This window comes from Equus przewalskii, chromosome 6 (genome assembly GCF_037783145.1).
Source record: "Equus przewalskii isolate Varuska chromosome 6, EquPr2, whole genome shotgun sequence".
Taxonomy (NCBI): Eukaryota; Metazoa; Chordata; class Mammalia; order Perissodactyla; family Equidae; genus Equus; species Equus przewalskii.
Window position 1 is genome coordinate 48766081 of NC_091836.1, and position 27746 is coordinate 48793826.

The 27746-nt window shown below is 44.5% G+C and overlaps 2 protein-coding genes across 5 annotated transcripts in view; one reads left to right on the top strand and one right to left on the bottom strand.

The window, feature by feature from the left end:
* Nucleotides 1-27746, bottom strand: part of LOC103542999 (zinc finger protein 709-like) — a 161142-nt gene that overhangs the window by 40907 nt on the left and 92489 nt on the right. Inside the window, exon 1 of one of the 2 annotated variants that reach the window (XM_070625438.1) lies at nucleotides 195-319. The exons of the other annotated variant lie outside the window; for it this stretch is intronic. Coding sequence (XP_070481539.1) covers nucleotides 195-197 — 3 coding nt within the window. The 5' untranslated portion in view covers nucleotides 198-319. Of the gene's footprint in view, nucleotides 1-194; nucleotides 320-27746 lie in introns of those variants that run through there. 2 annotated transcript variants of the gene reach the window in all.
* LOC103541191 (zinc finger protein 709-like) overlaps nucleotides 12660-27746 on the top strand; it is a 32006-nt gene continuing 16919 nt past the window's right edge. Inside the window, exons 1-2 of one of the 3 annotated variants that reach the window (XM_008507929.2) lie at nucleotides 13245-13404; nucleotides 13517-13613. In XM_008507929.2, coding sequence (XP_008506151.2) covers nucleotides 13611-13613 — 3 coding nt within the window. In that variant the 5' untranslated portion in view covers nucleotides 13245-13404; nucleotides 13517-13610. Of the gene's footprint in view, nucleotides 13405-13516; nucleotides 13614-26107; nucleotides 26277-27746 lie in introns of all 3 variants that reach the window. The other 2 variants (XM_070625457.1, XM_008507928.2) reach the window with 2 other exon arrangements.

The following is a 27746-nucleotide window of genomic DNA, read 5'->3' on the forward strand; positions in this document are numbered from 1 at the left end:
GCCGCGCGCAGGGACCACAGGACGCCCGGGGCCCGGCTGCCCTCCCCGCCCCCACGCTGCGGCCGGAGGGGCGTGAGGGCCGAGCGGCGCCACCGCGGACGCAGAGCCCGGAGGGGACCGCGGGAGGCCGGGCCCGCCCCGCCGCTTCCCACCAGCCCCTCCTCCCGTGTCCTCACCCCGGGCCGCACACTCACCATTTCTGGGGCTCCTGGGTCCCCCGACTCCTTCCTATGAGTCGGTCACAGCGCAACAGAGTCGGCGGCAGAGCAAGGAGGGGCCTTTAAAGGCAGGCGACTCGTGACCGGAAGGACTATGGAGCGACAGGAAGTCGGAAGTGGTTGCGGAGCGTCGGCCCACCCACCTGCCCGGGAGCCGACCCCGATTGGACAGTTCGAAAGTCCCCCCCACCCCGGTCCTGAGTGACAGCGGGATGGAGATTATTTGTTTGAGCCAACCCAGAGCTGAAGGTGGTCCTGTCTGAGGAGTTTTCCGTTGCAATTCGGCGCTACGAGGGCGCTCCCGGAACTGTGACCCTTCTTTGCAAACACACTTAAAATCAACTCCCCGTGTGTAATGATTAGTCTGTCTCCACTCTGACCTTTGATCTTCCACCCAGCGCTTCCCCACCTCCGCTGATATCATACTTTAAAGAATCCTGTGGCCTCCCAAGCCCTCAGCTCTGCGGGGAAGTTGGAACCCGCAGCCTTAGCTGGGCGCAAAGGCTCTTCTCAGTCTAACCACAAGGTGTGAGATGTGTTCATTCAAATCTCAGGTGTACATTTTACACTGGACGGAGATTTATGTTAGATCATATTTTGAATGTATCCTGAGAGAACTTTGAAATGTAAAAGCCTATAATATCCGTAAGGTAATTCAATTCCTGTTTGGACTGATAGAACACACAAAACGAGAAAAGGTTATGTAAATTTGGAATGTACCTGGAAAATATTCATATGCTTAAGAGATTGGAATGGAAAACCCATTTTCATTGCAAAATTCGTAATGCTTTTATCTACTTATTTAAACAGGTTTTGTGGGTTTTTTTGAGAAATAATACACATACAATAAAATAGAGGCCTTTAACTTTTACAAGTCACTGGTCTTCAGTATATTTACAGTATCTGCAATTATCACCGCCGTCAATTTCAGAATATTTACATCACCTAAAACGAAACCCCTAAGCCCTTAACCTACCACTGCCCTATCTTCCCACTTAGCTCCTCCAAGTGCCAGCCCTAGACAGCCACTAATCTATTGTCTGTGTCTATAAATGTCCATATTTGTTGACTTTCGTATGAATAAAATTGTATAGTATGTGGTGTTTGTGTTTGACTTCATTCACTTGGTGTAATTTTTTCAGGGTATTCCATGTTGTAGCATGTATCAATATTTCATTTTTTAAAAATTGAGATATAATTGACGATCAACATTATATTCAATTCAGTGTGCCATAGTAAGGCTAGTCAACTTCCATCACCACATAGGATTATAAACTTTTTTTCTTGTGTTGAGAACATTTAAGATCTACCCTCTTAGCAAATTTTAAATAAACAATTCGGTATTAACTCTAGTCACCATGCTGTACATTACATCCCCGTGACTTATTTATGTCATAACACGAAGTGTGTAGCTTTTGATCGCCTTCTATATTTATTCCATCAAAGTTACATCTTATCCATATTAAGTGTATAGTTCATAGTGTGAAGTACACTGACATTGTGAAACCGATCTCCAGAACTCTTCATCCTGCAAAACTGCCACTCTCTGTGTATCAAACAAAAATGCCCGCTTGGCCCTGACAACCACTGTCCTGATGTCTCTATGAATCTGACCACTCTAGATACCTCCTATCAGTGGAATCACACAGTTTTTGTCCTTTTTTTGACTGGCTTGTTACACTTAGCATGATGTCCTCAAGGTTCGCCCATGTTATAGCATGTGTTGGAATTTCACGTCTTTTTTTGAATTTACTTATTTATTGAAGAAGATTAGCCCTGAGCTAACTACTGCCAATCCTCCTCTTTTGGCTGAGGAAGACTGGCCCTGAGCTCACATCCGTGCCCATCTTCCTCTATTTTATATGTGGGATGCCTGCCGCAGCATGGCTTGACAAGTGGTGCGACCTACACACCTGAGATCTGAACTGGAGAACCCCAGGCCACCAAAGCAGAATGCGCAAACTTAACTGCTGCACCACTGGGCTGACCCCCATGTCTTTTTAAAGCTGAATAATATTCTATTCTATGTATGCACTACACTTTGTTGATCCATTCATCTGTTGATGAATGTTTTGGTTGCTTTCAGTTTGGGGCTACTGTGAATAATGCTCATATGAACACAGGTGGGCATATATCTGTTGGAGTCCATGTTTTGAATACTTTTGGGTATATACTCAGAAATGGAAATGCTGGATCATATGATAACACTTACTGTAATATTTGAAAATGTGTCATACTGTTTTCCACAATGGTGTCATGATTTTGCTTTCCCACCAGAAGTGCGCAGGCGTTCCCATGGGTGTTTCCACTTTCCTAATGGTGTCCATTGAAACAAAAAGTCATTAATTTTGATGAAGTTCAAGTTATTTACATATTTTTAGTGTTTTCACTTTTGGTGTTGTAATTCATGATTCTTTGTCAAATCAACAGTCATATTGCCCTCTTTGTTTTTTCTAAGAGTATTATTGTTTTACTCCTGATTTGGGTCTTTGATCGATTTTGGTAAGTTATTGTGTGTGGTGTAACGTGAGTCCAATTTCATCCTTCTGCATGTTTCTATCCAGTTGTCCAGCACCAGTTTTTGAAAAAGAATATTCTTTCCCCATTTTTGGTACCTTTTCTGACAATCAGTTGACCACAGATGAATGGGTTTATATCTGGAATCTCAATGAAACACACTGATCTGTGTCTGTCCTTGTGTCATCATCACATTACCTGGATTACCATGCTGAGTAGTCAGATTTGAAATCAGGAAATGTTAGTCTTATTACTTTGTCTTCATCTTGCAAGATTGGTTTAGTGATTCTGGTCTGCCTGCAATTCCGTATCATTTATCAAAACCTTGCCAATTTATATAAAGAAGTCAGCTGAGATTATGATAGGGATTGTGTTGAAAATCTAGATGGTTCTAGGAAGTATTGTCATCTCCACAGTGTTAAAACTAAGGATCCATGAGCATGGTCTATTTTCCGTTTTATTGATCGATTGATTGATTGATTTTTAGGGTTCACTTGTTTTTCTTGCCTCTATTAGTTAGGGATTAATAAAGAACAAGGAAAAAGATGGCATCACTTCTAGGTTTTTGCTCATCTTATTAAAGATCTGCAATGTCTGAATATCCAGTCCCCTCCCAACCTCACCCCATTCCTTTTAATTTCCAAAAATGCAAATCACATTTTTGGTAATAAGAAAAAAGTTTAATAGTTGTTATTACTAGAAACTATTTTCAAGGAACATGTGGCTGGAAGAGGATGTTTCTCCACCTTCTCTCAGGGTGCTTCCAGCTCTGTAAGTGATATCCTTTTGCGTATGTGTACATTCACTAATGACCATCCAATAGGAGTGGTGCATAGTTTGTAAATTTAAAATATATAAAAGTTTATAATCATTTTTCTATCACTATGTGATTATTATAAATATGCAGTTTTTGATACAACTCCCTTTTTCCATTTTACCTTTTGACCCCCTTCACCCATTTCTGTCATTCCCCACCCCACGCCTCTGGCAACTGCCACTCTCTTATCTATATCCATGAGCTTGGTGTTTTTGTTTGTTTTAGATTCCACATATAAGAGAGACCATACAATTATTGTACTTCACTATCTGACACATGTCACAGCGTAATGCCATTGAGATCCATCCATGTTGTCACCAGTGGCAAGATTTCATTCTTTTTTTATGGCTGAATAATTTCCATTGTACATGTATACCATAATTTCTCTACCCACTTATTTATTGGTGGACACTTAGGTTGTTTCCATTTCTTGGATATTGTAAATAATGGTGCAGTGAACATCGGAGCGCACATATCTTTTTGAGTTAGCATTTTAGTTTCCTTTGGATAAATACCAGGAAGTGGAATTGCTGAATCACATTTTTTCATGAACCTCCATACCGTTTTCCATAGTGGCTGCAACACTTTACATTGCTACTGACAGTATACAAGGGTTTTCTTTTCTTCACCTCTTCACCAACATTTGTTATTTCTCACTTGTCGATCTTTATGAAATTTTTAATGCTGTTTTGCAGTTTTTGGAGTATTTTCTACTTCTTTTATTAAATTTATTCCTAACTTATTCCTTTTGATGCTATTATAAGTAGATTTCTTTTGTTAGTTTCATTATCACATTGTTCCTTGCAGTGTATAAAATACAATTTATTTTTATATACTTACCTCGTATCATACAAATTTTCTGTGCTTGGTTATCAGTTCTGACAGGTTTTTTTAGTGGATTCCTTAGAGTTTTCTATTTACAAGATGTCATATGCAAGTGAAGATAATTTTACATCTTCCTACCCACTCTGAACACTTTTTATTTCTTTTTCTTGCAAACCTGTTCTGGCTGAAATGTCCAGTGCATTGTCAAATAGAAGTGGCAAGAGCAGGGGCCCTGTGGCCAAGCACTTAAGTTTTCCTGCTCTGCTTAGGTGGCCCGGGGTTCGCCAGTTCAGATCCTGGGCGTAGACCTATGCACTGCTCATCAAGCCATGCTGTGTTGGCGTCCCACATAGAAGAACTAGAAAGACCTACAACTAGGATGTACAACTATGTACTGGGACTTTGGAGAGAAAAAATAAACAGAAGGAAGATTGGCAACAGTTGGGAGCTCAGGGCCAATCTTAACAAAAAAAAAAAAAGTGGCAAGAGTAGACATTCTTGTTGTGTTCCTCATTTCTGGAAGAAAATATCCAGCCTTTCACCTTTATGTATAATATTAGTTGTGGGTGTCCCATCCATGCTCATTATCAGGTTCAGGAAATTTCCTTTCAAATCCTGGATTGCTGAGTATTTGTATCATGAAAGGATATTGAATTTTGCCAAGGATTTCCTCTTAGTCTATTGAGAAGATCAGGTCATTTTTGTTTTCAGTCTATTAATATTGATGCTGGTCAACACAAGGTTGACATAAGGGAAGCCATATTGTAGAAAAGAAACCATATTGTATCTTTGAATGACCTCTGGTTAACTAACCCAGACCTGCTCTGTAGATTTTATGGCCTCTCCCAGCTGCTGTAAGTTGATAACTTTGTTCTTCTGAGTTCCTTAGGAATGTGGTGACCCCCAGCCAGAGAGTCTGTGCGATGGCCATCATCAATGACAACTGAAAGATCAGGGTATAGGCCATCGCTCTGGTCTCTGATGCATCTCCAGTAAAACAAAAGATTATCAAGAACTGTGACAGATGTCTGGCCCCACCTGGAGATCAGATGGAGGCCTCACTGGGAATAAGTCTGTTTTTCAGGGACTATTAAAATTTGGGTAGTCTATACTTCTTATCCTTCTGGTCGGACACTTGATTGTAAAATGTGCTTTCAAAGGTTCCAAAACTGTTGAGCAAGATACAAAATTCTAATATTACAAAAATGTCAACACGAAGCTGGGAACAAGAGAATATTTCCAAATGAGTGCTAAACAGTTGCATTCCTCTAACCCAGATCTATGCCCCCAATTCAGCAGGAAGTAGCTAGATGGGTTGTTGCCCCAAATCCCTCAAGAATGAGGAATACCAAAGAATAGGAGGGATTGAAACCGGGAAGGACTTAGCCAGTGCTGATTAAGAAGCTAGGAACTAAAGTTTTTTTTCCTTTTTGCAATTACTGATTATAGCTTTTAGCTGTTTAACCCACTCATTGTCTTTTTGGGGTTTTTTTTTTAAGGAAGAGTAGCCCTGAGCTACTGTTGCCAATCCTCCTCTTTTTGCTGAGGAAGACTGGCTCTGAGCTAACATCTGTGCCCACCTTCCTCTACTTTTATATGTGAGACGTCTGCCACAGCATGGCTTGACAAGCAGTGCGTAGGTCCGCATCTGGGATCCTAACTGACGAACCACAGGCCACTGAAGCGGAACGTGCGAACTTAACCTCTGCGCCACCAGGCTGGCCCCAACCCACCCATTGTTAACTGTGCTGTATAGGCAATATGCTATCTGACTCCCACTAGGCGCCTGTAGATAACATCTCCCTGGAGCCTGGGTTGCCATGGTCATGGGTGTTTGAGCTGTTCTTCAGGAATTAGAACTCCTTGTCCACTCTGGGCCAGTTGAGACCACCAACCCATCAACTGGGCCCACGCAGATGTCCAATAGGCACCTTTTGACGTCAAGAAGCTAAAAACTCCACCCACAGATCATGCTAACATCGCCATTTTGTCAACATGGGTCCCATGAAGAGGCATGACATCTCACTATGCTTGTGCAGATCGATTACCTCACCTCTCTCCACATTTCAGACCACTTGCCCCCCTATCTCATCAAGATCCCTGAGTCCGTATTTTCTGGGAGGTGAATTTGAGACTCATGCTCTCGCTTCCTTGCATGGCTGTCTTGTGATTAAACTCTCTCTCTGCTGCAATCTCATCATCTTGGTGTTTGTCTTTCTGGGTAGTGGGCAAAAACGAACCTGGTTTGGTAAGAACATGACGTACTACATTAATGACTTTTGAGAGCTTAACCCAACCCTGCATCCCTGGAATTAATCCCACCTGGTCTTGGTGTATAAATGTTTTAGGTTGTTGCTGGGTTAGGCACTAGTATTAATTGAGGATTTTTTGGATCCATATTCACAAAGGAAATAGGTCTGCAGAGTTTTTGGTGATACTTTCGTCTGATTTTGGTATCAGGATAACACTGGCTTCACACATGAGTTTGAAGTGTTGTGTTGATTCTGTTTTGGGGAAGAATTCGGGAAGAATCCGTATTAAACCTTAATTGGATGTTTTGGAGCATTCTGCTGTGAAACCCTCTGGGCCTGGGCTTTGCTTTATGCGTGGTTTTTTGTTTACTAATCCAACCACTTCACTTCTTATAATTCTACTCAAATTTTCTGTTTCTTCTTGAGTTGCTTTTGGTAGTTTGTGTATTTCTAGGAATTTGTCCATTTCGTCTACATTATCTAATTTGTTTACATTTGTTCGTTCAATTTCCTTATAATCCTTCTTATTTCTATAATCTCAGTAGTCATAGCCCCTCTCCCAATCTGATTCTAGGAATTTGAGTTGACTGTTTTTCTTTGGGTCAATCTAGCTAAATTGTCTATTAGTGTCTATTATTATTCTTGTTGATCTTTTCATAGAATCCACTTTTGATTTCATTGATTTTCCTTATGGGTTTTCTATTCTCTATTTACTTAATTTCTGCTCTAATTTTTATTATTTCCTTTTCTCCTTAATTTTGGCTTGGTTTCTCATCATTTTGAATGTGTTAGGTAAAAGATTAAGTTATTGATTTGAGATCTTTCATTTTTGGTAGTTTAGGCATTTATGGGTATAATTATTTTTTATCTCTTTTTTTTCCTGCTTTTTCTCCCCAAATCCCCCCAGTACATAGTTGTATATTTTAGTTGTGGGTCCTTCTAGTTGTGGCATGTGGGACACCGCCTCCACGTGGCCTGAGGAGCGGTGCCATGTCTGCGCCCAGGATCTGAACCAGAGAAACGCCAGCCGCCGCCTCGGAGCTCGCGAACTTAACCACTTGGCCACGGCGCCGGCCCCTATGGTTACAATTTTTATCTGCAGAATGTATTCACTGTAGCTCTTAAACTGTGGTATATTGGGTCTTTGTTTTCATTCATTAAAAATGTTTTCCAATTTCTGTATTGATTTCTTTCACCTATGGGTTATATCGGAGTGTCTTGTTTAATTTCCTCGTATTTGTGAGTTTCCCCAAATTTTCCCAAGATGTTGATTTCTAATTTCATTCCATTGTGGTCAGAGATCTTACTTTGTATTTTTAATTTTAAAATTCCTGGCATTTTAAATTTACGAGGTGTTGTTTATGGTGAGGATTTGATCTAGCCTAGAGAAAGGTCCATGTCTGTTTGAAAAGAATATGTGTTCTGGTGTCTAAGAATGTGCAAGAAGTTGCATACTAGATGCCACAAGCCTTGATCATGTGCCCCAGTAATGATTCCACGTTTGGAAAACAGCTCTAATGGACACTCCAACCTCTATATGATCATGATATTCTGAACTCACTCTCCATAGTTTTCTAAGAAACAAGCATGCAAATTAAAGAAGAAGGTGATAAAAAAACGCCCTCGTATATCTCAGGGCTTTTGTGATAGAACTCATCTCTGCAGCTCCTCCATGGATAAGGGGTTACCTCTGGGTTACCATCTTGGTTGGGGAACAGATCAAGAAGCACCCACTTGGCCTTTCCCACCAGAGTATGCCTCACTAAAAGGGGTAGGAAGTCAATATACGTATTTTGCACATTAACAAGTACATGTATTTTCATTATATATCTTGGGCCTAATGAGCTAATCTCTTTTAATATATTTGTTGGGCATTTATAAATCATAATTTTTGTAAGATTTGGGCATGGCCTTAGAACGTCTTTATTGGAACATTCATATTTGTTTTTGATTACTGAGCTATTTAAACTGTTAGTGATATCTTTTTCTATATATATATATATCTTTTTTTCTTTTTCTTTTTCCTTTTCTTTTTTGAGGAAGATTAGCCCTGAGCTAACATCTGCTGCAAATCTTCCTCTTTTTGCTGAGGAAGACTGGCCCTGAGCTAACATCTATGCCCATCTTCCTCTATTTTATGTGGAAGGCCTGCCACAGCATGGCTTGTCAAGTGGTGTGTAGGTCTGCACCTGGGATCAGAACCGGTGAACCCTGGGCCGCCAAAGTGGAACATGCAAACTTAATCGCTGCCCCACTGGGCCAGCCCCCTCTCTATATTTTTATTGAAAACATTTTCCCAGGTGGTGTTTCTATCTTTTATTATTATCAACAATATGTTTACATTTTTTAGTTTATCAAATCTAACTTTACATTTTTCTTGGGATATCATAACTTCCACTGCCTAATACATAGAGATACTTTCTGATGTTTACTTTCAGTATTTTCATTTTATCTTTGATTCTTTATTCCGTATGGAATTTATTTGGATGCAGTAGACAGGAGAGTTACAGATTCCCACAATTCATCATCTATTTTGTTCCATTCTCGTGTGTGTTTATAGACCATCGAGGGTTCATATGATTAGTCCAGTTTCTCAACACTGAAACTACTGACATTTTCAACAAGATAATACTCTTTGTCAAGGGGACTATTCTGTGCATCACAGGATCGCTAGATGTCTGTAGCAGTGCTCCCCACCTCCCATAGTCATGACAGCCTGAAATGCCCCCAGATATCAACAAATGTTCCCTGAGAGGCAAAAATCACCCCATGGTAGAATTTATCTCTGCAATTTTAACTGGTCAATTCTTATGGTGGCAACAGACCATTAAATTATCACTCCTTATGAATTTTTTTTTTTTGAGGAAGATTAGCCCTGAGCTAACATCTGCTGCCACTCCTCCTCTTTTTGCTGAGGAAGACTGGCCCTGAGCTAGCATCCGTGCCCATCTTCCTCTACTTTATATGTGGGACGCCTACCACAACATGGCTTACCAAGCAGTGCTGTGTCTGCACCCAGGATCCGAACCGGCAAACCCTGGGCCAGTGAAGCAGAAACATGCGCACTTGACTGCTGCACCACCAGGCCGGCCCTCACTCCTCATGAATTTTTGTAATTGGTTCATCTGCTGAAACTTGTTCTTCATCATTCTTTATTTGCAATAATACCCTGAATAGCCTTTGGACTCATTTTCAGAGACTTACCTCATAATTATTGTGTTATGAGGCAGAAACGCAGATCCTGGTGCAAATTTGAATGGAAATGTCTTTAAGGATGTGGCAGTGTGTAGAGAGAGCTGCATCTTTGACTTCAGGAGTCTTCCATGCACCAAAATTGATTATATTTCCATAGAGGTGATGCCTCTGTCACCTCATCAAGAAACACTCAGACTTGTTTGCACAAAGATCTCAACTTGGTGTTCGCCCTAAACCTCAAAACTTCAGATATAATATGCAGTACATATCATTTAAATTCAATAATATGTGTTATGTATAATGTGTGTATTTACACAATGTTTAGAAAATTGACTCTTTCGTCAGTTGTAGTAATTTTCCTGTTATTTTATCTTTAGCTTGTCAAATAAGTGATACTCTAATCTCCAATAACAATATATGTTTCTTCGATCTTATACATCAGATTGATTATCGTGTTTTCTGACATGAAGTTATAGATGAAAGCAGTGATAAATACTTGGAGTCAAAAGAAACATCTTTGGCTGTTGTTGAAGTTGCCTCCTCCTTTCGATGGGCTGCCTCTCACACGGCAGCTCCTCTTCATGGCCTTCTCCCAAACATCTTCTATGAGAACCAGGCTGCCCTGGCAGTCACTGTACCTGACTGTGACCACAGGATTTTAGCACCAAAAAGTGAGTAAAAGTACTGTGGCACCATCTCTAGATTTCAACCAAGGGCAAGGACAATCTATTCCATAGTGGAGACTTTATTTATTGATTTTTTTTAAGATTTTATTTTTTTCCTTTTTCTCCCCAAAGCCCCCCGGTACATAGTTGTATATTCTTCATTGTGGGTCCTTCTCATTGTGGCATGTGGGACGCTGCCTCAGCGTGGTTTGATGAGCAGTGCCATGTCCGCGCCCAGGATTCAAACCAACGAAACACTGGGCCGCCTGCAGCGGAGCGCGCGAACTTAACCACTCGGCCACGGGGCCAGCCCCTTATAGTGGAGACTTTAGTAATGCTAGTTCGGAAGAACAAAGTTGTTTCTAATTCCCACAGAAGGTCCATCCTAGTTAATGAACCATTTGTCCTAATTTCATAAGAAGAGGTGAAGTGTGCTTGGTGGCAAAGCTTGGTCTGAGTCAGGCAGCCTGGTGATGAATCGAGCCCCCTCCTGACCACCTGTGTGAAGTCAGACACGTCACTCACCTCCCCTAAGTCTCAGTTCCTCTCTTATCAAATAGGATCATGCTAGTGCTTCCCTGTTAGAAGTCTGTGCAGATGAAAAGCAATGAGCCAGTCCCACTAAGGTGCTGAGTGCCGTGCCTCACACTCAGTAAGCCTCGCCAATGTGCCTTTATTATTAGTGTCAGCATTCCTGTTACTATTCTACTATCATGCTCATCATCATCTTTATAATGCCTTATAAAGTAGAATTTCCCTCAATGGAATTTAGAACATTTTACACTGCAGATGACCCAATGTTTCCTTGACACGCAAGGTTACAACTTGCAAGTGATTCCTACATTGTCAGACTGAACATTGCTCTCTAGCGTCATAGACTCACCAGTCAGTGAGATAATTATTTGGATGAAATTCAGTTTTCTTTGTTTTAATGCATTTTTATTTATTTATTTTTTTTGAGGAAAATCAGCCCTGAGTTGCCTGCTGCCAATCCTCCTCTTTTTTTTTTTTGCTGAGGAAGACTGGCCCTGAGCTAACACCCATGCCCATCTTCCTATATGTCGTTATGTGTGGGATGGCTACCACAGCATGGTGTGCCCAGCGGTGCCACGTCTGCACCCGGGATCCGAACCGGTGAACCCTGGGCCACTGAGAAGTGAAACGTGCGAACTTAACTGCTGGGCCACCAGGCAGGCCCCGAAACTCAATTTTCTGATGTTGATGTGGGCTCGGTGAGCCAAGGAGTCAAAAGAAAGATTTTCTGGACTCTCAACTTCTGGCAGTAGTGTTCCTTTATTCAGAGACTAGCACGGAGTAGCATGGGGACAGGACTCATGGGCAGTAAAGAGCTACAAACATGGGTTGAGGGTAGGGCTAAATTTATAAGGCATAGGTACATGAGTTATGTCTTTAGAAGACAAAGGAAAGAATATGTAAGAAAGTCGTTAAAATGGTCTCAGTGCAGGTGGGGTCTGGTTATTGGGTGGTCCTGTAACTTTGGATAAGAATCAGACTGGATCAGGTCAGGATGTCCTGTGCTTCCCGAGGATGATACAGATTGGTATGCAGGGCAGGACGCCTTGGGCTTCTCTCCCTGGGGCAGCCTCCATCCTCATCAATGTCTCCTCATAGATGGATTAAATAGTGTAACCACAGGTAAGGGGCAGATCATGACCACAGAGAGTGACTTGACCACCAGTGAGAAAGAGTCCCTTCTTATATTTTCCATGGAATACAAATATTTTCATGTCAGAAACATTTTCTAAAGTTAACCATTCTGAATACCCAGAAGTCAGTGTTCTTCAGAAATGATAGCTTGTTTTTGCTCCCAATGCTCTTGTTCTGAATCTGACTGAAGTGTTGGAAGGACGCCACCTAATGCACCCCTGGTGTTGTAACTGAACACAATGGGCTCCTCTCTTGGTGAGTGCAGAGCCAAAAACATGAAGACGGCAGGAGTAGGCGAAGAAAGTTTTATTACTAGCACAAGCAATGGAGAACACTGAGGGTCTCTCCCAAAGCAGTGGCTCCCCAAACAAGGGTTTGCGGGGTCCTTCTATTGTGAGATCATAGTACAGTTCATGAATATTCAGTTAAGGAAAAGGCAGGAGATCAGGGTTTATTGCATAACCGTCACGTTCCTTTAAGGCTCATGGGTAGATGTGCACATGCTACTACATACATCACATGACCCAGAAACAGCTGCTTGGTCCCTCCCAGAGGAGGAGAATTTAAATTGTTAATGAGATCATAATGGAGACGGTTCAATTCACCTAAGATCAGTTTGAGGCAGCTAGAACCGCTTCAGTTATCTTGCTTGTGGGAACCTCCTGTGGTTAGGCTCGTCCTGAAATTTTCTGTCTGCAAAACACTCAACAGAAAATGTCAGTTTCTATCAGATCCTCAGTACTCCTTTCTTTTCCTAGTTCCCTGGTCACGGTAACTGTGCCTATGTACATATTTGGGGCCACTAGGTCATGCTCTAGTTGTCAACAAAGATGAAAACGGAGAGAGACTAATTATTGCATATGGTGAGGTGACTTTTAATTGTGTGTATTTGTAAAGAACGATCACACTTCAACAAGTCACCTCCCACCACTAGGTTTTAACACAATTGCCCCTGAAGAGGAGGAGTTCTGTCTGGCGTTCTGCTTAGACACCTAAACTCAGGGGGCTGTCACTCAGTCACAACAGGGTCTTTTGAACTGTCCATTCAGAGGCGGGGACGGAGTAGGTGGGTGGGGCGAAGCGTCCCAACCCCCCGGAAGTTGCTGCTGCTCCAGCCACGCTGCGGACCGTCTCCCCGCCATTTAAGGCTCCACGTGGTTCTGTTGCCTGTTTTGTCGAGTTGAGACCTGTACCCACCTCGGGAGTCATAGGAAGGACTTCGGGGGGACCCAGGAAAACTAGAAATGGTGAGATTTTGGGGCCCAGAGTCAAATTTTGGGGGAGGAATGTCTCTCCCAACGTGGACTTCCTTTTTCCCTCCTGGTGTGCTTGGGATTTGTTGTCGTCTCCCATTAACAGTCCCTGGTGGCTGTGCCGCAGCCTCTGTCGCGCTGTGACCTGCACTGGCCGTGGGGGTCGTAGGAAGGACTCAGGTAACCCAGGAGCCCTAGAAATGGTGAGTGTGCGGCCCCAGGCGTGAGGACGCGGGAGGAGGGGCTGGTAGGAAGCGGCGGGGCGGGCCCGGCCTCCCGCGGTCCCCTCCGGGCTCTGCGGCCCCGAGTCCGCGGTGGCGCCGCTCGGCCCTCAGGCCCCTCGGGCCGCAGCGTGGGGGCGGGGCCGGCAGCTGGGCCCCGGGCGTCCTGTGGTCCCTGCGCGCGGCGACTGGGGCCGGAGCGTCTCTGGGCCGCTGTGCGGCCGCAGCCCCGCGTGTCCCAGAAGGTGCGGGGCCCGCGGGTGGGTCCTCAGGACAGTCGGGCCTCGGGCTCCGGGGTCCGTGCCCGGAGGGGCTGCGGTCTGTGGGGTCCCCAGTCTTTCCTTTCTCTCCAGGAGGCACCCGTTTTTTCCTGAGTATTCCACGTATTTGGGGAGCAGCGTCTGAAATCCACAACCCTGTCTCCCCAGCCTAGGTCTTTTTAGGGCTGACAGCAAATGCCTAAATATCCAGTCTCTCCCCAAATTCCCAAATGCCAACGTCCTTCCTTTGATTAACAGCATTGTCGTCAACTATTTGTTCTCCTTGTTGGATTTCAAACAGATCCAATATTTAATTGTTTATCATTTTCTCCCAGTCACTGGATGGCTGCTTTTAAAGGATTTATTTTGTGTGTGGATGTTTTCCATGAGTAAAAAGCAGCCCATAACCACCTGGAACTACGTTGTATGAAATCCTTGTGTGTCTCCCCCAGGATCTTGCTGGGCACAGACATCCTAGGGCACGTCTTTTGGGTGGAGGTTTTTCTTAAGAAGCTTTCCTGGATGATCTGTCCTGTCAGCACTGTTCCTACCTGAGTTGGTCACCTTTGAAAGACTTACTTTATTTTAGTCTCAGTTCTTCAGTAAGTAAAAACTTACTTAGTCGATACGACTCGAAACACAATATAAGGCATTACCAAAGAGGGAAGAAAGAGATGAATTTCAGAAAAACTAACATATTCCAGTTGTACATTGCATGTACTAATCCTTTCCTTTTTTTCTTCCCTTCTGGATAGTAATGTTCTGGGGTCTGTTCTTTTATCTTGGGTGAGTTAAAATGGATTTCCAGGGTTTAGACTTGTAGATTTGAAGTGTTCATGTATGATTACTAGTTTATAAATAGTGTCTTATAATGAAAATACAAGTATAAAAATAGTACATTAACATCTTTTTTTCCCAGAATGCAGTATGTCCTTGTGAAGTTTTTGTTGAGCCAACAACATGCAATACAATTTTCTTCGCTCATTTAGGCATAAAGACTAATTTGAGTGTTTTAGCTGGATTGTTCAAACACTGAGTTTGTGTCATTTAAAATATCAGTGGTGGGCCAAAAAAAATCCAGTGGGACAGAAGACTGAGGGCAGTGAGTCTAAGCTGAGGCCCCCTTGAGCCTGCAGAGGGAAGGCCTTGAAGGCCCAGTTGTCCTTCCTGGGGAGCCTCCCCTTGCGGGTGTCTTACTGCTCACACCCCCATGGAAGAAGCCTTTATCCTGAGAGGAGCTGCAGAGCCCTGGAAAGCTGGGGTGCACATGCTCATGGGGTGGGGAGTCACTTCCTTTCTGAGGTTGTCACTGTGGTTCCCTTGGGTCTGTTTCTAGACATAACTGGAGTTGTGCATCCACAGTATGGGTGCACTCAGAGAGTAATTTGTTTACACAGAGAAAGTCTGTGAGAGTCAGGAGCTCTGTGTCCTGGATTAGGGCCCATTAATCTGGGGTCCATTTGGGTCAGAACCTTAAACTGGATCCAGCTGAGTTTCCTCACTGTGAGAATGGAGCCTGAGAGAGGGAGCATGTGCACTGTTCCCTGGGGAGGGGAGGGTGTGTGGGGCTCCCAGAGCTCCTTCCTGTGGCTGCTCAGGTGCCCTCCCCTCCTTCTCCAGGGACTGACCCCCTCCAGGGCTCTGTCTCCACCAGGAGAGTCAGGAACTCGGGACCTCTGACCGTGGCTTTCCTTCTGTCCTGTGGGAAGCAGGCTGCTCGTCTGAGCTGATTCCAGTATTTGTGTTACTTCCCTGTGGATTCCTCTGTCGATGGACTAGGGCAGCCCTTTGGCTCTAGTTTCCCTTAGCACTTGGGGCTGAAACTGTAAGTTGATGGAGAGATAGGATGTGAGGAGAGCAAGAAATGTTTGTCATTTTTGGACAAGTTTTTCTATGTGCATTTCTCTAGTAACAGAGAAATTTAAAAGGCTTAAGTAATTGAATTTCTACTTTAATTGGTGTAAGGAAAACTTATGAAAGCTATGTATATGTTTGAAAACCCGATACGTTTAAGGGGTTAAACTCAAACCTTGATTGCATTATGCCACTTAATGTTTGAAAATACCCCAATGTGAGATGTAGAGGATGGACAAACTAGGATGCCGCATGTCCTTTTAGTAAGAAAGAGATTTGAAAGTTTTATTTTGTATGGTTTACAATTTTGTAACTGTTAGTGTTTAAAGGAATTAAATCTTAGAATGGTTTCCTATGTACAAGAGTTAAAATTATATTTCTTTATTTGAAGAAAATCTTGAAGACAGCAAAGTCTAACTTAAGAAGGCTCGCTGCCAGCATTTCCTGGTCCCCTCCATCACTGTTACTCAAGTCACCCCCTAATACACAGTTTTGATTATTTTTCAAAATTTTTAAATTTTTTAAAGTCAGTTAACTTTTTATTTTTTTTATTATTATTATTATTTTCCTTTTTGGGGAAGATTAGCCTGAGCTAACATCTGCCACCAATCTCCCTCTTTTTGCTGAGGAAGACTGGCCCTGAGCTAACATCCGTGCCCATCTTCCTGTATTTTCTATGTGGGACGCCTGCCACAGCATGGCTTGCCAGGCGGTTCCATGTCCACACCAGGGATCCGAACCGGAGAACCCCGGGCCGCTGAAGCAGAGTGTGCGCACGTAACTGCCGTGCCACCGGGCCGGCCCCAGTTTTGATTATTTTTGAGCCTCCTTACAGTATCTCTGCATAAATCAGTTGAGAATGCATATTTTTTACCCACATTTGTCCTCGTAGTGAGCAGTCAGACTCCACATTTTGGGTGACTGCTCACAGCTTAAGCCCCACCCACCCTCCTCCCCTTGTGCCCCCACCTGGACAAGCTGAGGAGAAGCCTGGGTGCTCTCTCCTCTAGAGCAGGCAGGAGATTCCCACCACACCAGCCCCTGCCTGTGTGTGGAGCTCTTGCCCCGGCCCCACCCCCAGGCCCAGTGAACCCCCAGGCCAGACTCCATTCCTTGCTTTCTGAGCCCTGTCAGAGCTGCTTGAGAGGCCGGCCCTGCCCTCTTCTCAGACCTCTGTTATGTGAGTCCTGAGCCTTTTCCTACCCTGTGTGTGTGTGTGTGCGCGCGCGCACACCACCCTGGCATCAGTGTCAACAAGGGAACCACCCCTCTGCAGGTGACCATGACAGTTCGCGCCCTGAGCAGCATGTCCAGACATGACTCCACCCGTGGGTCTGTCTTCTCTGGCTCTGACTTGCTCCCCTGCGCTGCTGCCTGGTGGAGGCATACACTGTGGGCTGCTGCTTGCTGGGGAGCTGGGCTGTGAGCTGTGCCGCTCCGTGTTGCATTGTGGACTCTACAAAGCCTCAATTCTAGATGAAGCTGAGCAGAGTTGGCAGTTTCAAGATTTTAAAGGCATTTGGGAGAAAGACTGGGATTGAGGCCTCCCTAAATGAGTCCTGGGTCAGTGTCTCTGCCAGTATTGATCTGTGTTAAGAGTGAAGCTGTGACAGAAGCTGTGTTGGGCTGACATACCTCAGGGAAGGGGGTGTAGACAGGGACTATACCCTTTGCAAGACGTGGGTCCATCAGATCGTAACTCCTGAAAGAGCTGTCATTTGAAAAAAACGAGAAGAGGGGGCAAAGGCAGGCGGCAGGTGGCAGGCTGAGTCCACGCTCCTGACACCAGAGGGCTCCCCAGGCCCCTTCAGTACCTCTGCTGCTGCCCCTGCCTCTACTGCCACAAAGACCCTGACCTTCAGGGTTGCAGGGGACAACACTCATGGCACCCCTGTAGCACAAGGCGTTAGTTCAAACCTGGCTTAAACCCAGGGTTTAACCCTATAAAGCAACCAGTTGCCACGGGGGAGGCTCCTAACCCTGATGGTACTGCTTTGAGGTTCTTGGGTGGAAACAAATTTATAAATACCAGGGAAGAGAACTACTCCCTCCCCTGAAGTGTATCCCGTGACGAAGAAAACAAAACAGGAAAGGAGTGAGGAAACAAAGATAAAATACTGAAACAAAGATCCACTATTTGAGCGAACTGAAAATCCAAAATATGCTGAAGAATTTACACAACAAAACAGATGGAGGTACACTGCTTGACTTTTGGGCGTCTACACCATGGGTTCTGAATTAATTTTACTATCTGATGTGATGCACTAATTCGACACCTTCAAGCAGTTAATCAACACTAGGTGTCATATGACAGTTATACCTGGGATCCTGCTAAGTTTAAGGATGGTGCCCCTGATGATCTTAGGGGTGTTAATGAATACAATATGGAGGACAAATAGGGCAAGTGTTTCATCTTTAGCCGTCAGAACTATGGTCTTGCCTAAATTCTCCATGGTCATAACACCCATTGTCCTAAAATATCCCATAGTGAGGTGGGAACCTCTGAGCCAATGAGCAAGAGTTCAAATGAAGTCCTTGCCGCTTACAAACTGGCTTGTCAGATTGGGACCCAGGGACCTTACTCCACAAAGAACGTAGTCACTATGGCCCAACATAAATTACACAAGGCTTTGAGGGATTGAAACCTGTCTGGAAGACCTAGTTAGTGACAGGCTGCTTACTCCCAGTGCTTCTTTTAACACCCCCATTTGTCCTGTAATTAAACCTGGAAAGAACGAATGACACTTGAGAGTGATTTACCTCGGCTTGAGGCTGTTTGCACGCACAGACCTCTGTTCATGGTCCCCACAGTGTGGAAATTACTGACTATACCAAATCAGCAGTGGATAAATATCCTGCTCTCACAGGTTTGGCTGAGTCTGCTTGTCCAGTCCTGTGTCCACAGCCTCTCAGCTGCACTTGGCCTTCCCTCTGAAGGGACATGATGCCCCTTTACTGGGTTGTCCTCATGGATCTTCCACAGCTGTTCCCTCCCACAGTCCTTGCAGGGGGGGTCTGAACTCATCATGGTTTCTCCAAGAACAGAGGGACGATGTTACATTACTGACATGTCTGAGGACATACAAATATTGAAAAAAGAGCCCACAAGAAGTGGATGGGAAATTACTGTTCACCCCTGTGAGGCCCTGAAAGCTTGTTTAAACTTCTGAAAATTATTTGATAACCTGAGACCCGCGCCTTCTCTGAGACCATGAAGAAATAGCTGCTGTTCCCCTCAGCACCCACAACAGCTAGGGTTTTCGGTTGTTCCAGAAGTAACATATTTCTTGTTTACAAATTTTACTTGACTTCATTTGTGCTGTTCCTTGCAAATTTGCCACTTTGAATGGGCTCCCCTACCACAAAAGTCTGGAGACTCTTCAAATTGTCATACTACCAACACTCCTGTTAGTGCCCTCAGAGACTCCTTCACTATAGAGGCCTCTGACCTTCTGTCATGCCTCCTGGGGTACCCATGGTGGCCATAAGTTGTCCATAGTCTTCTGATGCTAGAACCTGCCCCAGGCCCCACGCTACATGCCCTTAGAGCTGCAGTGACCTCTGCTTACAATGCTGTCCTAACAGTAGATGGCCCTGAGCTTGGGACCACATATCCAGCGGTCCATTTGGACTTGGGACGTGGAAGCAGCCGTCCAGGAGCTCAGCATGGCTACTGAGACCCCCTGGAGACCTGGTGGAGCCAAACCTGGGCCCTCTGGGATATCCTGCCTGCAGGAGGGGGTGGTCTTCCCTGTCCTCAGTCTCCTGCCAGGTGTCATGGTGTTGAAGGACTTCAACCAGATATCTTAGGGCTCCCTGAGAGAAAAGCAGTGGGAGTCCATAGACTTTAGGGATGACATCACCACCTTTGTACATGAGGGAGCTCAGGTGGAATTGTGGCTTTTCATGTCTTAAGTGAGACATCTTTGATGGTGTGGACCCGAGGGTCATCACACTGACCATACATCAAGCTGTTATTTTAGCACCAACTGACAGTTGGCTCCAGCTGCAGACATTACAGACTATGCACGATTCTCTGAGAGTTGCCCCTTTGTGATAAAAGAAGTCTGGGGATCTGTTGCCTCAGAGTTACCTACAATAGAAATCAAAGTAACACTTGTCTCTACACATATGAAGGGCACACACAAAACCTCACCAGGACACTCCTTATCCACGTGGGAGTTCCAGACGCTGCTGATAGTAATGAAGGCGCTCATTTCACTTCTCAGAATATACAGCGCTGAGCTCTTAACAAGGCATTCAGTGGAAGTTTCTCCTGTCTTCCATGTCTCAGGATGCAGGCGTCGTAGAGCATCATTATGGCTTATTGCAGTAAGTTCAAATTAATAGGGATGAAAGTTGGTCTGGTTCTGTAATGCATCAGTCATCAGGGGTGAATACTAATATAATACTAATATATCTGTCTGTCTGTTTTTTCCTATTAGACTTTAGCTTTTTTAAGAGCCGTTTTAGGTATACAGAAAACCTGATCGAAAAGTGCAGAGATTTCCCACATAATTCCTCTGCTCCACACAGTTTGCCCTGTATTTTGTATATTGCATGAGTGTGGTATATTAGATGAGCCAATTTGATACATGAAAGTTCATGGTTTACATTAGTGTTGACTCTGTGTTATATAATTTCCGGGCTTTGGCTAATGTCAGATGATGTGTCTCCATCATTTCTGTGTCATATGGGATACATACAGTGTCCTAAAAATCTTCTCTGCTCCATCTATTCAGTCTTCCCTCCCTCCCACCCCCAATTCCCTACGAACCACTGATCTTTCAGTGTCTTACGCTTTCTTTTTTTTGCTGTGAAAGATGTGCTCTGAGCTAACATCTGTTGCAAATCTTTCTTTCATTTTTTCTCCCCAAAGCCCAAGTACATAGTTGTATATTTTAGTTATAAAGTCCTTCTAGTTCTTCTGTGTGAGCTGCCACCACAGCATGGCAGATGCGTGGTGTGGTTTCGTGCCTGGGAACCAAACCCACGCCACCGAAGTGGAGCGTGCCAAACTTTAACTGCTAGGCCATCAGCGCTGGCTCACAGTGCCTTATACTTCTTATATTCTGCACAATGTCACATGCTTGAAATCATACAGTGTGTAGCCTTGTCGTATTGGCTTCCTTCACTTAGAAATATGATTTTTAAATTTCTTCATGTCTTTTTGGCTTGATAACGTCATTTCTGTTCATCACTGAAGAATGTTTTATCCTATGGGTGGACCCATGATTGTTTCTCCATTCGCCTATTGGAATTATCCTGGTTACATCTAGGTCTTAACAATTATGCATAAAGGTCTCAAACATATTCATGTGCAGGGTTTTGTGAACATGGGTTTTCAACTCATCTGGATAAGTTTGAAGAACATGATTGCTGCATCGTATGGTCAGTGTAGGGTTAGTTTTAAGAAACTGCCTTTCTCCCAAAGTAGGCATTCCATTCTCCATTCCCACCAGCAGTGAATGAGGCTTCCTGTTCCTCTCCATCTTCACTGTTGTTCAGTGTCCTCAGTGTTTTCAATTTCAGCCGTTGTAATATGTATCTGTTGATGTCTCCTTTTGTTTGTAGTTTCCTAGTGACCTGATTTTGAGCATGTTTTCATGTGCTTATTTACTATCTGTATATCATTGCTGCAGTGTGTATTCAAATCTTTTGCACATTTGTAACTGGGTTGTTTGTCTTCTGTTTGTTGAGTTGTAAGAGTTCTTTGGATGTTTTGGGTACCAGTCTTTGTCAGATAAGTGAATTTCAAAGCTTTTATGCTAGTATGTGGCTTGTGTTTTCATTCTCTGAACACCATGTTTCACTAAGTGGAAGCTTGTCATTTAATGAAGTCAAACATTTCTTCTACTTGGAACTTGCTTTTGGTGTTGTATCTGAAAACTAGTCACCAAACTCAAGGTCACCTAGATTTTCTCCTATTTTATCTTTTAAGAGTATTGTAATTTTACTTTTTATACTAAGATCTATGATTCTTAATATGAAAAGAATCTATGATTCTTATTGTCTGTGTCTAGAATCTTTTTTTTTTGCCTGTGGATTGCCAGTATTTCTGGCATTATTTGTTGAAAAGACTATGTTTTCCCATGGAATACCTTTCGTCCTTTGTCAGAGGTGAGTTCAACTATATTTGTGTGGCTGTATAGGAAAAAATTGACTTATGTATTGTATCATTTTGAGTAATATCCTGTGTGGTGGCAGAGGAGGTAAATTTGACATCCTCAAGTTGGGATATTTTCTCTGCCTGTTTATAAGACGAGTAGCTGGGAGGTTTTCAGTTCAGTGATGCACAAAGCCCCCAAAGGCCATTTTTGCTGGTTTCTGGGATCATTTCCATATGTTTACTTTTCTAAGGGATGATATGGAAGACGAGGAAAATGTGACAGCTTTTTCTTCACTAAACAATGGGAATCCAAACTTCTTCCCCCTCCTTTTTTTTAGTGCTGATTTGTGTTTTCTTAGCAGTGTAGAGATTATGTGATTTTGTAATCATTAGTTCCTCATTTGATCCCCTTTCCCCGTCTTTCCTCCCATGATGCAGGTGAAGAAAGTAAAACATGAGGTCTTACCCAAATCACAGAGGTCAGTACAGTGGAATCTCTTAGTTTTGAAGGCATAACGTGTGCCCTTCAGCTGGGCAACGTCAAAAACTGCAAACGCACAAGAGCACTGTAAGTTTTGTATAGTCATGCCCTTTTACAAATGTGACATCAAAGTTTCCAAACAGGACTCACAGGCAACATGGTGTTTCACTATCTGACATTCTGGAAAAGGCAAAGGTATAGGAACCTTCATTACTATCAGCAGCGTCTGGAACTCCCACGTGGATAAGGAGTGTCCTGGTGAGGTTTTGTGTGTGCCCTTCATATGTGTAGAGACAAGTGTTACTTTGATTTCTATTGTAGGTAACTCTGAGGCAACAGATCCCCAGACTTCTTTTATCACAAAGGGGCAACTCTCAGAGAATCGTGCATAGTCTGTAATGTCTGCAGCTGGAGCCAACTGTCAGTTGGTGCTAAAATGACAGCTTGATGTATGGTCAGTGTGATGACCCTCAGGTCCAGACCATCAGAGATCAGTTCGTAAGTGTGGGAGGGTTCACCACAAGGGGCACCATGGGAGGGTTCCTCTGGGGTGAAGGAGTGTTCTCCATCCTGATGGTGGTGTAACTGTACATTCAGGAAAACTCACAACTACCCTTAGTATGTGAATATACTAAAAACAATGAATAGAAAACAACACACATGTGTTCACATGCTAGGAGAATGTGAAACTCTCCTGAACTTTGCTATGCATGCAACACTTCCTTCCACCTCCTTAGGTTCCTTCTTGAGTGTGCCTGGGCGCATCCTAATCTAACCCTTGGGCATCGACATCATGTCTTCCCAGAGCAGGTCTTGAGGCCCTTTCCAGCTCCTAAGTTTCCCATGTCAACTCTACTCAGTGCCACCTTGCTGGGAAACATGTTTAACTGCAACACCTGTCCACTCTGGAAATTTTCTCTTGTGTCGACCTTAAAATCAAAAGAGCCACTTATTTTACCAGTAAAATGAGTTTATTTGGGAATAGCAGAGAAAGTGCAATTCAGGACATGCAAACTGGTGAATCCCACGCAGGTAGGGAGAACACTCTTAGAGACGACAGGAGGAAGCTGAGAGGGGCTGTTTGGAACAGAAGTTCATTGAAGGAGAATGAAAGTTCAGGGTGGTGACAGTGGCTGAGTGTGGTGGCTTCTCATTGGCTGGGCTATTGCTGGACAAGGAGATATTCTTCCTCCCTCTTGCTGAGGTCTGTAAAGTGAATTTCTCCCTGTTGGGGGATGGTTGGTGCACTTTTTCCTGTTTGAGGTCTGCAAGTTATGGGGAGGAGTATTGCATGAGAGCTCCCCGCTTCTGGGCTTCCCGACTCTATTTTACATGAGATTTCCTGTATTTGTTTTCACATTTGCAACCCCAAGTGACTGTGAGGTGAGGCAGTGGCAGAACCCAGAGCCCATGTCATGAGGCACAGGCCCCTGGAACATAGTACTCTCCACTGTCACATGAACATCACCTCTGCACCAACAAGCAGAGTTTCACAATAATCTTGATAACACCAATATTGTCAAAGATTTGTCCTGCCTTGTCCTAGCTCTGGGAGTTCCTCAGGTGCCCGGCTGTACCTAAACCACTCTCCTGAGATCTCTGGCACATTCCACCCTGTGGTTTCAGTGGCTCATGAGCTGACCATGCCTGGCTCCCTCACCTGAGAACCTGCCCCCAGAGTGAGTTTGGAGCCCACCCACCAAGGCTGGTGCTTGCTCTTTCTGGATCAGGACTCAACCTGCAGAGTTCCAGGCCCAATTCCTGTGGGAAATGGTGATCTCAGCCAGATCCTCTGCAGTCGCTGTCCCCCTCTGTTCACGTGGCTCCCAGACTGCAACGGCACCACAGCAAGGGAAGTGGCTGGAAACTGCAGAGATTTCCGCCTTTCCTGAAGTGCGCAGGCACAGGTGACACCCCCGCCCTTGTTGGAGGCCAGGCCAACTGTTTCTTGAAGGGAGGAGGCAGAAATGAGGTAAGCTATGTCCCAAAGTACTCTTGCAACAACTTGCAGTGCTTTCCTGGGTCACCAAGGTGATGTTGCTGTGGCTGGAGTCTTGGAGTCTGAAGTCCTGAGGCCTCCAGACCCCATCAGTGAACATTCCAAAGCAGGGCAGTGATCAGGGCCTGAGTGAGGACAGACCTCAGGGTTGACCCCTGCAACATCTGCATGCAGGTGAGACCTCAGGGGTGATGGGTCCCAGACCATGGAGACCACAGCAGAGGACAGGGCAGCTGGAGGAGGACGCACAGAGCTTTGTTGCCGGCACTGAGCTTGCACTGGGAAAGCAAAGTGAGGAAGGGGCACGTGGTGAGAGGTGCATTTCTGGAGGGGATCACAGCAGCATAAGGGGCTGGAACACCGTGATCACTGCAGCCATCATGGGCCCTCACTCTCATCGTGGGCTGTGTGTCTCTGGGCCATTATCTCTGAGGGTCTGTGACTTTGTGTATCTGTGTGTGGGTGTGTGCATATGTGTGTCCAGTGAGAAAGCCTGTGTGATTTTGTCTGTCTGTCTGGGGGGCTGTGTCTGTATGTCCTTAAAATCTGGAGTGCTGTTATGTCATTTGGTGCCCAACTACCCTGCTAGCATCTCCCTCACCATGTTGCATTGAACTAACGTGAGCAGACAAATCCTTGTCTTCTTTCTGATTGTATTACTCGTGTTTTATTTTTATTTTTATTTTTTAAAAGATTTTATTTTTCCTTTTTCTCCCAAAGCCCCCTGGTACATAGTTGTGTATTTTTAGTTGTGGGTCCTTCCAGTTGTGGCATGTGGGATGCCGCCTCAGTGTGGCTTGATGAGCAGTGCCATGTACGTGCCCAGGATTTGAACGGGTGAAACCCCGGGCCACAGAAGTAGAGCATGTGAACTTAACCACTCGGACATGGGGCCGGCCCCTCGTATGTTTTATTTTCTGTCTCTTCAGATGTTTTGACTTCTCAGGGGGGCCTCTCAGACATAGGGAGACCCTGCCCCTCCCAGGGGCACTTCATTCCACGTTGGCGGTGGACGGCTTGTCTGGAGCAGGCCTCTCATGTGCATCCCGCCCGATCCAGTGCCCTGTCCCTACAGACCTCCTTATCTGCCTCTCACACGCCAGACGGTATTCCCCACCCTAAACCCACCCAGGGCCAGGAACCAGATGACTGAGGACCGTCCCTAGGCCCCAGAGGCTGCTGGGATTGTTCAAAGCAGCCAGTCCTGAGCTGCTCACTCTGCCCTGACTCACATTTCCTGTGGGACCCAAATGAAGGCTGTGGCCTAGGTTTGTGTCCCCCTCCTGATTCTGCCTCCTGAGCAACCCTGATGCAGCCCCTGTGACCCTGCCTGGCATGGCATCCCCCTTGTCTTGGGAAATGTAAGTAATAAAGTTCTTTCAATGACATTGGCCTGTCCATGTTGTCACTTACATCTATAAATTAAAATCTCAAGGGTACAAATCAGACGCTGATCCTGAGGAGAAAGTGTTCAGTGAAGATGGTGGAGCCACCGTGGGAGGACGGAGTGAGGTCTGTGGGAATGTGAGTCCACAGCACAGCTGATGTTTCCCAGGGAGCCTGCAGCAGGGGACATGGGGGCTGAGCGAGGAGATGCTCACCTTTGGCCCCCTCACTGCACTCACAACAGAAAAGCAAAGTAACAAAGGGACAATTCATGATGAGGGGGTTTCTGGATGCATCTATAGCAGTGAGAAGGGCTGGAACATCATGACTCCAGCCATTTTGGCCCTGACCCTGCCATCCAGTCTCCCATTTTGTGTTTTTTTGTAGAGATGTCCTGTTTGTACTGTGTGGTGTGAAGAAGGGTGAAATCCCTTCCCCATCTGGAGGGGCTGAGACCCCCTGTTTGGGGTTTGGTTTGGGAGCCAGGAGACACCCCACTACCAGGTGGGATGGAGTGAGAACAGCGCACTTTGTGAAGACCTGGGCCTGTGATGAGGTTTGTGTAAGGTTTCCTTATGAGTGTGTGTGTGTGTATGTTCTCTGTGTGCCATGACAAAGTCTGTGTGATTTTGCTTGTCTGTCTGTGGAGCTTTGTGTGTCTGTCCTTTGAATTCTGGAGTGGTTGATTTTTCCCATGTTCTTGCCTAATTGCTCTGGTAGCGCCTTTCTCACCACGGTGGGTGGAGCTGGTGAGAGCAGACATCTGTGTCTTCTCTCTGATCTGAGAGAGAAAGCCCACAGTCCTTCACCATCAAGAGTGACGCCAGCTGTGGGTTCTTCACTGATGCTTTATTTCAGGGTGAGGGAGTTGACTGAGGGAGGTTCTCCTAGTTTCCTGAGTGTTTCCCTTGTGAAGGGCTGTTGAACTTGGTCTAATGCTTGTTTGTACCTGTTGAGATGATCAGTAGTTTTTGACACTTATTCTGTTAATGGTTCCTTATGTTCATTTTCAGATGTAAAACCAACATTTCTCTCCTGGGTTAAATCCCATGTGGTCATGGTGATTAGGTCACTTTATATTTTGCTGGATTACGTGTGCTAGTATTTTGTAGAGGTTTTTTCATCTATATTAAAAAGAGGTATTGGGGCTGGCCCCGTGGCCGAGTGCTTAAGTTTGCGCGCTCTGCTGCAGGCGGCCCAGTGCTTCGTTGGTTCGAATCCTGGCTGCAGACATGGCACTCCTCATCAAACCACGCTGAGGCGGCATCCCACATACCACAACTAGAAGGACCCACAGCGAAGAATATACAACTATGTTCCGGGGGGGCTTTGGGGAGAAAAAGGAAAAAAATAAAATCATTAAAAAAAAAAAAAGGTATTTCTGGGGCTGGCCCCATGGCTGAGTGGTTAAGTTCATACACTCTGCTTCAGCGGCCCAGGGTTTCGCTGGTTCTGATCCTGGGTGCAGACCTAGCATTGCTCATCAAGGCGTGCTGTGGTGGCGTCCCACATAGCAGAACTAGAGTGACCTCCAACTAGGATATACAACTATGTACTGGGGCTTTGTGGAGAAGAAAAAAAAGAAAACTAAGGAATCCACTAAAAAAAATTATTAGAATTGATAGTTATGACCAAAACATAAAAATCAGTTGTATTTTCATACACATATGATGAACAATCTGATAATGAAATTAAGAAATGCATTGACAATAAAACCAAGAGGAATAAAATACTTAGGAATAAGTTTAGTAAAAGAAATAGAAAATGAATACTCAGAAAACTGCAAAATATGGTGACAAGAAATGAAAAATGTATAAATAAATGGGAAAACATCCTAGTTTCATGAATCTGAAGACTTAAAATTCTTCCCCAAATGGTCTGAGATTCTGCACATACCTGTCATGATCCCAGCTTATTCCTTTATACAAATTGTGAAGCTCTTTCATAAAGTTATGTGGAACTGCAAGGCAACCAGAGAAGCAAATGCAATCTTGAAAAAGAAAAATGGAAGGTGGTAGGACTAACA